At 46.7% G+C, this 13,475-nt stretch overlaps 1 protein-coding gene across 2 annotated transcripts in view; it reads right to left on the reverse strand.

Moving 5' to 3' along the window:
* Nucleotides 1-448: 448 nt before the first annotated feature.
* ATG3 (autophagy related 3) overlaps nt 449-13,475 on the reverse strand; it is an 888,364-nt gene continuing 875,337 nt past the window's right edge. For both annotated transcript variants that reach the window (XM_069636485.1, XM_069636484.1), the window contains 2 exons: nt 3,913-3,981; nt 449-748 (listed from right to left, as the gene is read on the reverse strand). In XM_069636485.1, the coding sequence (XP_069492586.1) occupies nt 667-748; nt 3,913-3,981 (151 nt within the window). In that variant the 3' untranslated portion in view covers nt 449-666. The remainder of the gene's footprint in view (nt 749-3,912; nt 3,982-13,475) is intronic.

Raw genomic sequence — 13,475 nt, forward strand, 5'->3', positions numbered from 1 at the left:
GTTTACACTTTAAAGTTGCTTGATCATAATGTAGCACACGTTGAAACACCCATTAAAAACAAATTAAAGTGAGATGCTATGAGAGGCATAGGAGGAAGAAGATCAGGTGTATAACTTTGCAGAGTTTCTCCAGACAACACCCGAACAAATGAAGGTGGTGGTGGAACTAGCTACAGAAAATCTTGAGAAATCTAAAACCAAAGTGAAGAAATGTTACGTTTAGGAGGCCAACTAATCACAAGAATAAACTCCTGTTCCTTTTTGGTTACCATCCAGTCACATCACATTGTGCGCTTTCTTTTGACAATACTTCCCAGCAATAATTTCAAAAAGGGTAATTGATATAACTGTCACTGTCCACGAGTTTCCACCAAATACGCAATCTTTGAAACAATAAAAGACCTACCTCACAGTTGTTTTAATTAATTTAATTCACAAAAATCAAATATTTTGTTTTTGACAGTGAAGTTTATTATCACTTTCATAAGTTTAACAAAACGAGTAAGGCCAGTAGTGCAAGAGTTTCAATGCATAAATGTTATCAAATTACATTATTTTACAATAGGAAAATTGTACTTCATAATAAGAGTGAGGGAATAATCAAAGTTCTGATTTGCTTTATTTAAAAAGGAATAGAAGAGAATCATTTGTGTAAAGTTATTTTAGTTACATTGTAAAATGTCTTGTATAATCGTATTCTATTGTTGGAATGACAGCTTGTACGAATTTCAAGAAAATAAGAAGGTACCTGAGTTTCTGATGTCAAGGAAAAACTGAAATGAATTTGTAACCATCACCACTTGTTAGAGTTTGTAAAGACTATGCATACACTTTGTAACTGGGCAAAACTAAATATGGGAAACAATAGTCGTGCAACAAAGGGATGAACTTAGAAATTCGTTTCAGGTAAAGGCAAATACAAATGAAAACATTGGTAGGATGTGAACTAGTATCGGTTTAATATTTCTTTAGGAAATATGTACATATGGCCAGTGATAGTCGTTTCTAGTGTATACTATGTTGAAATTATGATTTTCACTATAACAGTACATCAAGGTAAAAAATGTTCTTACTTCCCAACATCCTCCAATTGGTAATAACTTAAAATCTAGAACACAATAGACTTCTACACAGTTTTCTCAGATTGGGAAGACACCTGGCCCAGGTCTCATTCTTTCTCATCACAATTCCTGCAGGTAATACTCTTAGTGTGGATAATGTTTATACGGACACCAATGGGTTCCACGTTTGATACACCTTGGTCCTACAAAGAGGAAGAGTGCAACCTTCTGCATTTTCCAAATGCCTGTAAACTGGCACACTCAAAGAGAAAGTTAATCTTCCAGGCGGGCACCCAGCCATTCAAGGCCTTTCGACACGTAACCACTCTCAATTGTAGGAAGGGTGGTAGAAGCGACGCCCCTTTCAGCAGTATACAGGGATATTAAAAGAAATAAATAACTAATAACTTTAACGAATAGAAAATACAGAAAAACAATGCATTTCTTTACTAAAAATATAGATGGGTGGGGTAAGGGATTAAAACGGTTGGGGTGGGGTTATAATCATAGGGGAACCGGGGTTTTGGGGGGACCCCAACAAATAAAAAATAAAACATTTGGTGTTTTCTATTCATTAAAAAGGTTTTTGTTATTACATGTTTCATTAATAACACATAGTTCCCCTCTCAGCATGTCTTGAACATGAGACACAGGGTCCTATACCACGTCTGACATGTTGCCCTGGAAGAGACCACTGACACACAAGTAGCCACTGGAGCAATCTCATGCGGAATTGGGCATCCAGCACTACCAGGATGCATAAAACACAGAAAGGTTGAGGCAGCCTCTTGGACTGATAGACATGGACCATCTGAAGGATGTTCGCTACCTGGGAAGGGAAGCTCTGCTTCGCTGAAGCAGGGGGACTGGAACGGCAAAATGTGGGACTTCTCGCATGCACCCCCCCATGCCTTGGCAAAGAGGACAAGCATCTTCTAGCTGTAAATATTCCACTTGAGGATTGAGTGGGGAACGGAATCTGCTTCGGTGGTGGGGATTTCTCAGAGATATCTCTGGAGCAGGAGAAATGACTCCGCTTTCTGGAGGAGGAAGAAGAATGGATCCTAAAAGTGTCACGAGGAGAACTGGACCAGCTCATATGCAGTTTCTTCTTTTAGTCCTTCTGAACCAGAGAACGTTTCTTCCACTGGGACTTCCACCACAATCTTCTTGACCTCCAAAACCGAGGGCTTCAAAAGGATTCCTCATACCATACTTGTGGTAGTAGGTTAAAAGCATTGCAGCACACTCCCGGAAGGCCTTTGCGAGAATCAAGTGAATCCACAAACAGGAGCCTCAATTCTATGTTGCGACACTCCGCAAGGTTGTAGAAGTACCCTACGGGGGTCCTTAACAGACCTTTGCCTCCCAAAGTGTGAGCAGGGCTTGAAGCCTGAGCCCTTTAGGGGGAATTCAGCACGAAACAGTAGAGATAGCAAAAAAAAGCTATGTGGCGTTCCAGAAGTGCAATGAGTGTATGAAAAAAAGTAAATGAGGTCAGGTAGTGAGATGGCTCCATATGTACTGGCCACAATGTCACATCCAGAATCTGGGTAAGCAACATCATCAGACAGAGCAGATGCAGAGCCGAACTGCACAACCTGATGGCTATAGAAAATATTCCCAGCTTGTGTGGAGGAGAGAGTTTCTAAAATAAGGAATCGGTAGAGAACTGCTGGGTTTTGGAGTGATGTCGGTGAAATTTGTGACGAAATCCTGGATGTGACAATTGATTTTAATTTTGAGACAATAATCCTGAGTGACGATTCCATCTTGGATGATCTCTCTCAATGCCAAAAAAATGGTTCTTTAGAGGGGCTGCAATGGGTAAGAAAATTATCCTTAGAAATTGGAAATCTGTTGCTACATTAGAAAAGGTAATGTGGCTGAATGAAAAGCGAGATTTGGCAGCTATGGAGGAACGTTTGTATAGGAGACAGGGCAAGATTGGTTTGTTTGCAAAGATATAGGGGACATTTTTGGAACTGTGATGATTTTGTAGTTAATGAGAAGTAAACGGGGGTTCGAATGGTTTTGTTAAAATGCTATTGCTGTTTTTTAATGTTTCTGTTACTTTGTACATAATTTTGTAAATACGTTATTGCATTATACGTTGGTGTTTTCTTTTCTGTATTGAAAATACATTTTTAAAAAAAATAAATAAATAAGGAATCGGTGGGAGGAAGAAACCCATAAAATAAAGTGATCAACGTGATGGGTAAATGCATGGTGAAAAGAGATCAGAGCACCTCAGCCCAGGTCCAAATCTGCAGGCTGCCAACCCCTGCCTCCAAACGCTCTTAGCAGATCATGGGCCTGGCCCTGCTACAGGTGCCTTGGGGCTCTTCAGAACATTTTCAGGTCCGTGCTGCAGGCTTTCCCACCATCTCAGGAAGGAGGGGGGAGTGGGGTTCAAGGACACCCAAACTGAAGCCTTACTTTATTACCCTGCAAGTTCATCAGTGTGGGAGTGAAGGAAGGAAGCAGCTTTTATAAACCAAAGTAACAAATGCAAATAGGAAAGCATGGACAATGTGCTCATCTCATGGTGCCTTCAGCAATATTTAGCAGAGAGTCCATGCCTTTTCTTGAGCCAGTAAGGACACTAAAAGCATTCTAGTATGATTGCATCTTTTCACAATGCATTACTTAATTGACTTTGTTGAGTATGAAACAGGATAATAAACCATTTTCAGAAATAGAAGAAATCTAGGCAATTATTGGGACCTAAAGAGCAGACCCAATGACGAAATCTAGGACAACAAAGGTTGACAAATTCACAACAAATTTTGTAGGGAAAATGTAGTAATTGTAACTGCAAAGAAACCAAACATTTTGTAAAAAAGGATACATGTGAACTCCAAGTTCTCCCCCACCTTCTGCAACTGTTTCAATAATTTTCTTCATTACTTCTGCGTGCCTATAGTAAATTGACAAAGTATTTATTAAAAGAACAAAATACAAAAGAATCAGGTAATTTTAATTGATGGATTTTCTATTTACAGACGCATTTTTCTCTGGGCCTCATTAAATACTGTGAAGTTGAAAATTGTTAAATAAAATTTAAGGAAGGTGTTTATAGAGCACTGTTAAGTGTAGTGTTTGCCTTAATGTACAGTATTATTAGTGTCAATAAACTTTACTATTGCAAACATTTGAAACAAAAAAGCAGCTATGCAGTAACAGTAGACTGTTGGCCTGCTGGAGCACTGAGTAATGAGTAAGCCAATTACTCAATTTTTAATAGTTAAAAAAATAAAAAAGGATCAAGTGACCCTGTGTGACTCCTGAAGTCAAAGGCCCCTCGATCACACTCCGGCAACTCGCACCTCCTCTAAAAAATTGAGCTCTGAAAGAGTGACTAAACTGGCCTTGCAAATGATAAGTTGTCCTTATGACCGAACAGGTACTGTCATGTTGCACATCAACACGTAGCCGAGCAGCAGGAATCTCACCAGAGTGGCTGAAATAATCACGCAACTCCTCTGCCATGTTTAGCACCCACCACAGGGCACTATGAGGGGTCAGAAATGAGAGACAGACACAAAGTTGAAGTTTTTCTCAAAGTTTGCCATATTTATTAAACGTAAGTTGGGGTGAGATAAATGCCCATCTGTCCCTATCCTGACGAGGATGTTCCTACCTAGTAAACAAAAATTAAAGAAAAGGTTACCTTGCGTCCAAATCTATGTGACCCTAACACGAACAACTAGACTCAAACTATAAACAGCAATCATATCGGTTTTCAATTCAACCAAAATATGCAAACGTTCAAACCCCAATTTCCAACAAAGCAATCTTTGTGACAAGGGTTCTTTTCCCTTCCCCTGAATTAATTTGTTTCAACAATGTTCCATTCAGTTTAACGATAATGGTTTCTTTAATCCAACACTTCTTTCAAATGAAGAAATTGTCTCTTCCAAATGTTCACTTAGAAATGTGTCACATCCCTTCTTTTCATAAAATGTCTTTGTTAGGATAACACAATCAATATATTTTGTTACAAAACAGTTTTTCAAAAGGATAAAGCAATGACAAGGCAAATATCTTCTTTCATCAGCTTTATAGCAACAAGGTTTTTCTCCTTCAAGATAACTATTTCTTTCCTGGTTTACTTGCCTGCCAGGAACGTATTTCCACTTGAAACACAACCTTCTTTACAACCACAAAGTTTTCTATTGGAAAGCAAATGTAACTGTTTCTTTTCCGCTTTACTCGCCTGCCAGGAATGTGTGTCAAACTTCATACAACTTTTTAATAGCAATGGCAACGTGGGTTCCAAGTTTCCCCAAACTGATGTCCCAGATGAGGGGAATCGTACCATGTTTGCCCTTTTTTCTAGCCGGATTTTACAATTGTTTTTTTTATGGTAGTTTTCCCATATACCACAAATGATCCAGGTATTTTTCAAGTGGAAAATGTCTCCTTGTTGAGGTGGTCTTTCGTGTTTTTTTTAAAAAAAAATGTTTTAATTGATTTTCAACATATAACCGTACATATTTATGAACCATTGCTCGCTGTAAACGTACACATAGAGTTATACACTTGTATTCCCCCCCTTTTCTGTACTGTAACTCCCCCCACCCTCCCCGGCCTACATCGCTCTGCGCCAATTCGTTTCCTCTCCCATCATGTCATTCAAATTCGCTTCCCAACACTCGGACTAACTACTAGCCGGACCGGCTTGGCCCGATATAGTCAGTGTAGCCACCAGTAGACTCCAAGCCTCCAGTCGCCCCTCCTCAGCTCTAGTTTCCCCCGCCACACCATGGTTTCCGCATTCACCCATCTGGTCAGGTCCTGCCACCATACTTGTGCAGACGGTCTCATACGCGCTTTCCAGTGCATCGCTATTCTGCGTTTTGCCAGTATGTACGCTAGGTCCTTTAGCTTGCGAGGCCCCAGACGGCATGCCCAAGGGGTACTCACGTCTAAGTGAATCTCAGCTTTAGCCATGATTTGGAGCACCTCTTCCCAAAAACTGTGCGTCCCAGTACAGGACCAGAACATATGCCCCAGCCCAGCTTCCACTTCCCCACACTTCAGGCATGTCAGTATCGCTGCATTATTGAACTTTGCTATTTTCCCAGGGTTAAGTATGCTTTGTGGGTTACATATAGTTGAATCTGTTGCAACCGCACATTTCTCAATACCTTTTTATGATACCCTTGTACTCTGCACCATAAACCATCCGACATTGGTTCCCCAACCTCCTCCTCCTCCTCCCACTTCAATCTCGTCTGGACCATTTCCTTTCCCATCTTGGTCATCAGCAACTCATATATACGGGAGACCTCATGTCCCCCTTCTGATGCATCATAAAACGTTTCTATTACTTTATCCGGCTGCCGGGCCAGTTCAGTTTCAGGCCACGTGTTTTTTATACTCTTCAGAAGTCGAGAGTATGTGATGTATTGTTCCCGATGCAGACCTGTATCTTCCACCAACCCTTCAAATTCCCTGGGCTTCCCGTCTACCCATACATCCCCCACCATCGCTATCCCCACCGGTTCCCACATCCTCCTGACGTTCAGCCTGACCTGTTCATTCACACCTTCCAGCGCCACCAGTGGTATCTGCAGGGAGCACGGGCAGGATTGTTTATAAATTGACATGCCCTATGCCAGATTTCCCCTTCCATTTTCAATAACCGGGCCATTCCGGCTTCTTGTTTTCTAGGTAGCCATATTACCTCGTTTAGGAAGTATGGGTTGCTCTCGGCACTCAGCAGCCTAGATTACAGTGACTGCTCTATTGATAGCCATTTCGCCACAAATTGTAGCTGGCTAGCTAGGTAGTACACTTCAATGTTAGGCAGTTTAATGCCTCCTTGTTCATATGAGTTCTGTAGTATCCATAATGCTACTCTATTTCTCGAGTTGTGCCAGATGAAACTCCTGCATATACTATGTACTTTCGTGAAAAACCTTTTGGGTATTGCGTGTGGGATATTTGCAAACTAGTGTAGCACTCTGAGCAGCACCACCATCTTCAGCAATGCTGCGCGACCCATCATAGACAGTGGTAGTTTGGTCCAGAATGCCACACTGTTCTCAATTTTGGACAGTGCTTTTTCTGTGTTTTGTCTAGGTTCCTGTTAGGCAGAAACCTGTGCAGTTCCCTTGGGGACCACTGCAAAAAGTTTAGGACTACAGGTGTTGGCAGTAAACCCACTTGGTAGCAGTCTGTACCACCCAGATTTACCTGGTAGCTGTGGCTGAGCAGTCAGACTTCACTCAAGAAGAGTTAGGCAATATGTAAAGTATACACAATGGGCACTCAGACACAATAGCACAAGCAAACACTGACCAGAGCTTTGGTATCAAGGTATATAATTATTTATTTAAAAACACACTTATTGAAACACTCCAGCACTATTATTGTAAATCACTCTAAACACAGTTACTATTATTATCTATACATCCCTTATTCCTTATCAGACAAGTCTTAGTTAACACCACTTATTTCCAGACAGAGGTGAGTGCTTAACTATAGATGGCACTCCAATAAGTTAACGAAAAAGGGAGGGAAAAAGGCAGAATGTAGGAAAATACACCACACGAATACTTAGGAACTCTTAAGCAAGGCAGGAAAGTCAAAAGCTACTTGTGAGCCAAAGTCCATAGGCTGGGCCCACTCTGGGAGAGAGCAGGGCACAAATGCACCCAAGATCACAAAATGACAACAGGCTTAAAAAGTCTTGCAGGGAGTTCAGAAAGGTTTTAGTTAGGCTCAGAAAAGTTTAGCAAGGGTGTCCCAGGCTAACCCAGGGTCGAAAGCCGGGGGCTAAATCTACCCCGTACAGTCGGTTGCAAGGGAAGCCAGGTGGAACACGGTACCTTATGTGGAAAGGATCCTCCAGCGGGGGCAGTTGTTCCTGGCAGCGGGTGCAAGTCACGACGTCGTCCAGAGGAAGAGAAGATCTCGACATGGAGGAAAGATGAAGGTCGTTGCACTGCCAGGAAAGAAACCAGCCGCAGAGTTTTCCGGTTAAAGGTACTACCCTTTGATTCGCGGTAGTGGTACAACGTGGTATCTCGGTTGCCAGGGTGCTTGGCACAGGCAACGTGGCCACGAGATGCTCCAGGAAGCGAAAAAGGAAGCAGACTGGTTATCCCCACCAGTCGAAGGAAGAAGACTCTCCGGGCTGGAGATCTCCTCTGTCGTTGGGAAAAGTGGTGAGACGGTTCAGCAGGGCTCCACCGGTGGTGTTGTCATAGAAAGGTCGGCTCAGCTTCTCCCTCGTCGGATTCTTAGGTCCTGTAGCGACTTCTAAAGTTCCAGTCCCCAAAGCCCTGCTTTTATGCAGAAAACCCCCATTCACTCAGCCTAGCTGTCACTCAAACATGCTAAGTGGTGAGCCGGCTGGCTCACCACTTGGGTCAATCAGGACGGAGTGCGACTTGAGTTGCCTGGACCACTTAGTCCAGGGTGCCTAAATCCCCCTCCACCCCTACTAAGTACCCCAGACAGAGTGGTACCACTTTGGAGGGCTTCTGTGGAGAAGCCTGCCAAAAAGTGGAACAAAGGGCTCAACTTGGGTTGGAGTCACAGAAGCGAACACAAACGCCATTTTAGAACCGAGCTCTGGCAAAAAATACCAACCGGAGAATTAATATTAAATAAATAAACCGACGGTATGTTCGAGGCTATAGGAATTAAATAATAAAAGTTGGTAGCCTCGAACAATGGGAAATCCCATAGAGATATATTTGCGGTTGAATATAAAAAGTAGTATCCACTGCCACCAGCCAAAACTCGATCAGGGGGGACGGAGACGTGCCCCCTCGACTAACAGACCCCGGGGCAATCGAATTGCCCCGGCCAGTACGTCCACAATATGATGGTTTGTACTGGTTCTGTTAAGAATTTGAGACTAGTAAAGTCAATGGTGAGTTTACATGCCCTGGGAGACAGTAGTCAGTCCCAGGGTATAGAGTCTATATTGGGGGGTCACTATGACACCCCTGTGTTACTGCACTAACACACATCACAAAAACAAAAACACATGAAGCCCTATGGAGTAAAAGACCCCATAGCCCATTAAACACATCTAGAGTCAAAGAAACATACTCAAATCATGCCCAAGAGTGAGGGTAAAAGAGTCTCACTCTTGGCAGGAGAAAGAAATAAACCCCAAAAATCCAGCAAAGCTGCTGGGGGACTCACTATGTTAGGAAATTCAGCCTAAATAGAGAATTCTCCCATCTCGGATTCATGATATATATCTATGCCTAGGTATCTGAACGTATCCATTTTCCAGTCTATTGGTAGTAAAAGCAGTTTATGCATTGGCATTCCTACGTACACTCCCAGGGGGTATATACTTGATTTCTTCGGGTTCACTGTTATACCTGACAATATTGCATACCGTGCCATAACCTCTAGGATATATTGTAGATTCTCTTCTGGATATTGCAAGTACAAGAGCATTTCATCCGCATACATTGATATTAGGTGCCGTCCTCCCTTCGTACTGATTCCTACTTCCTCATATACTTTCCTCAGGTACATCCCTAACGGTTCCAACGCCAATATGAAGAGCATTGGAAACCACAGGCATACTTGTCTGGTACCCTTACCTAGTCGCCATTGTTCTGAGATACTGGAGCCCGTTTTCACCCTTGGCACTGTATCACTGTACAATAACTGTACCCATTTCAGGTATATGGGCCCGATCACGTATTCTTCTACGACCGCCAGCAGCCAGGACCATTTGACAGAATCAAACGCTTTCACTGCGTCAAGAGAAATTATGGCTACTTCCTGTGTACTCCCCTGCGTGTGATCAATGATATGATGTAATCTCTTGAGTTTGTCAGTTATATTCCTGTGCAGAACATAACCGGTTTGATCTGGATGTATAAGGAACAAGTTACTTACCTGTAACTGTTGTTCTCCAGCATGTGTCTGGCATGGATTCACATGCTCATGAATATTCCCCGTCGTCAGGCTGGGAATCCTCGGTAAAGAAAAAACCAGTATCAGTTTCGTTTCTGATCTGTCTTTCGTAGTAGTAACCAATCACTGGTCTCTGCGTCATACTGACCACAGCCAATGACTGCCCTCTACCTAAGCACCGCCTCTGGCAGCCATCTTCAGATTTGGAAGCACGTGAAGTGGCAGTATGACCAAGTGAAGAGCCGCAGTGGGGTAGGCGGGAGGGTTCGCATGTGAATCCATGCCAGACCCATGCTGGAGAACAACAGTTACAGGTAAGTAACTTGTTCCTTCTCCAGCATGGGGTCTGGCATGGATTCACATGCTCATGAATAAAGAATACATAGCAGTACACACATGCACAACCACGGGAGGTGGCAAAGGCTCAACATTAAGCATCACATCAACTCAACATTAAGCATCTTACCTCCTCACCAGGCTCACCTCAGGCGAACAGGTTGCGCAGCACTGCTTGGCCGACCCTGGACTCCTCCCTGGAATCCCGATCGACGCAGTAGAATTTCGTGAAGGCGTGCGTCGACCTCCACGTAGCAGCCCTGCAGATGTCCAGCAAGGGCACACCAGATAGGAACGCCGTGGTAGCTGCGATCGCTCTGGTGGAATGGGCTCTCGGATGGCCAGGCAGCGGTCGATTTGCCAACCGATGACAGTGCATGATACAGCCGGAGAGCCTTCTGGAAATGGAAGCCTTCGAGAGAGCCTTCCCCTGATTGAGAGGTCCAAAGTTCACAAAGAGTTGTGACGTCTTCCGAAAAAACTTTGTGCGGTCCACGTAGAACTTCAGCGCTCTAGCCACATCCAGCGAGTGCAAAGTCCTCTCAGCCGGCGACGAAGGCGACGGGAAGAACACAGGCAACACCAAGGGTTCGTTGAGATGGAAGTCCGACGGTACCTTGGGCATGAAGGAGGGGTGCGTCCTGAGCACTACCCTCGTGTCGTGAAAAGTCAAGTACGGGGCCTTGCAGGAAAGGGCCTGGATCTCTCCCACCCGTCGTGCGGAGGTGATGGCCACAAGAAACGCTGTTTTCCACGACAGAAACTTCAACGGGGCCGAGTGCAGAGGCTCGAACGGAGGTCCCATGAGCTTGGTCAGCACCACGTTGAGCTCCCACGCCGGGGCCGGAGCCTTCACCGGCGGGAACGATCTGAACAGTCCCTTCATGAACTCCTTCACCAGACGATGAGACCACAAGGACCTCCGCCCCGTGGTTCTGGTGTATCGGGTGATCGCAGCAAGATGAATCTTGATGGACGCATGTGCCAGTCCAGCTTTGGCCAGCGTCGGCAGGTACGGCAGTCCGCAGAGGGTTAATCTTCTGTGCGTGGCACCAGACAGAGAACCTCTTCCATTTGTGTCCGTAGCATTTAAGAGTCGAGGACGCCCTGGCCTTTGCAAGAACCTCTCTGCAGTCGGCCGGTATATCGTACCCTCCAAACTCTAGCGCTGCAGGAGCCAGGCCTGCAAGTTCAGCGACTTCTGGTCGTGATGGAGGATGGTGCCTCCTTCCCTGGAGAGTAGGTCCGCGTCCACCGGCAGCTTGATTGGCGGGGACGTTGACAAGTCCAGAAGGTCCGGGAACCATATCTGCATCGGCCACGCAGGTGCGACGAGATTAGCAGTGGCAGAGGAGGGAACGCGTAGAGGAACAGGCCCTCCCAGGGGAACGAGAAAGCATCGCCCATGCTCCTCGCCTGGGGAAACCTGCTGGCGAACCTCCGGCACTTGGAGTTCGTCGCCGTCGCGAACAGGTCGATCTGGGGTGTGCCCCACCGTCGGAAGAGGCGATCCACTAGATCCTGCCGTAGTTCCCACTCGTGGCACGAGCGCAGCTCCCTGCTGAGTGAGCCGGCGCTGGTGTTTTTTATCCCTGCCAGATGAAACGGCACCAGAAACATCCTTTGGGCGACGGCCCAATGCCACAGGTCCTGCGCCTCCTTGGACAGTGCTGGGGACCTGGTTCCACCCTGTTTCCTGATGTAAAACATGGTGGTGGTGTTGTTGGTGAAGATCCTCACCACCTTGCCCTTGAGGGACGGAAGGAAGGACCTGAGGGCCCAGAACACTGCACGGAGCTCCAGGACGTTGATATGGAGGGACTTCTCCGTCGGGAGCCAAAGGCCTCTCGCGTGCAGATTTTCGGTGTGCGCTCCCCACCCTTCCAGGGAGGCATCCGTGGTCACTGTCTCCTGGTGGTCTGGGGTCTGGAAGTCCATGCCCGCCGTCAGATGCGCGCGGGTGCCCCACCACCGGACCGCGCGGCGGAAACTCTCGTCGAGTGTGATCCTCTCCTCGAAGCCGCCCGTTGTTTGGATCCAGAGTGCGTCCAGGAACTCCTGCAACGGGCGCATCCGGAGCCTGCACATGGGAATGAGGTAGATGCAAGAAGACATCATTCTGAGGAGGGAATTGATGGACCTCACCTTGGCCGCGTCGGAAGCCAACATCCGCTGTACCTTTCCCAGGATGGACCTGATCCTTTCCTCCGACGGGGAGGCCAGAAGGGACACTGTGTCGAGCTTCGCTCCCAGAAACAGTGCGTTTTGCGCGGGTACCAGGTGGGACTTGGCGTAGTTCACGAGAACCCCAGGTCCGTGGGAAGTTGGACGGTCCTTGCCGTGTGCTCCACGGCGAGCTCCCTCGTCTTGGCCCGGATGAGCCAGTCGTCCAGGTAGGGGTAGACGTGGATCCCCTCGCGGCGCAGCTGCGCCGCCACCGGTGCAAGGCACTTGGTGAATACCCTGGGTGCCGACCGTAGTCCGAAGGGGAGGGCTTTGAACTGGTAGTGACGCCCTTGGACCACAAACCTGAGGAATTTTCGGTGCCCCTTTAGGATGGGAATATGGAAGTAGGCATCCTCCAAATCCAACGACGACAGGAAGTCTCCTTCCTCCAGCTGACCCAGGAAGTGCTTGAGGGTGACCATCCGGAACTTCTGCGCCTTGATGAATTTGTTCAGACGTCGCAGGTCTAGGATGGGGCGCCATCCTCCCGTCTTCTTCACGAGGAAGTATCTCGAGTAAACTCCGGACCCCCAAAGCCTCTTTGGGACGAGTTCGATTGCGCCCTTCCTGAGCATCGCCCTTACCTCCAGGAGAAGCTGAGGGACGTGAAGCTCTTTTCTGGCCACGGGGGGGACGCGCGGGCACCTTCCTTGAAACTCGAGCGCGTGGCCCCGGGCCAAGGCGTCCGGCACCCAACGGTCGGTGGAGATGGACTCCCACACGCTGACGAAGCTCGCCAGCCGGCCTCCCACCGGGGTGCATCGGTGGGGGCCCGACCCCACGGTCGGTTCAATCCTGTTTCGACGAGGCTTTGCCGCCTTGACCTCCTTGGCGACGACGGCGGGGTCCGCCAGACTTACCTCGTCCTCTGTAGGCCTCCTGAGACGACGAGCGGGCCGCTTGACGGTAGGTGGAGAAACCGCCGCCGGAACCTTTGGAGGCGCCCTTGCC

The sequence above is a fragment of the Ambystoma mexicanum genome, chromosome 7p (genome assembly GCF_040938575.1).
Source record: "Ambystoma mexicanum isolate Mex_15411 chromosome 7p, UKY_AmexF1_1, whole genome shotgun sequence".
Taxonomy (NCBI): domain Eukaryota; kingdom Metazoa; phylum Chordata; class Amphibia; order Caudata; family Ambystomatidae; genus Ambystoma; species Ambystoma mexicanum.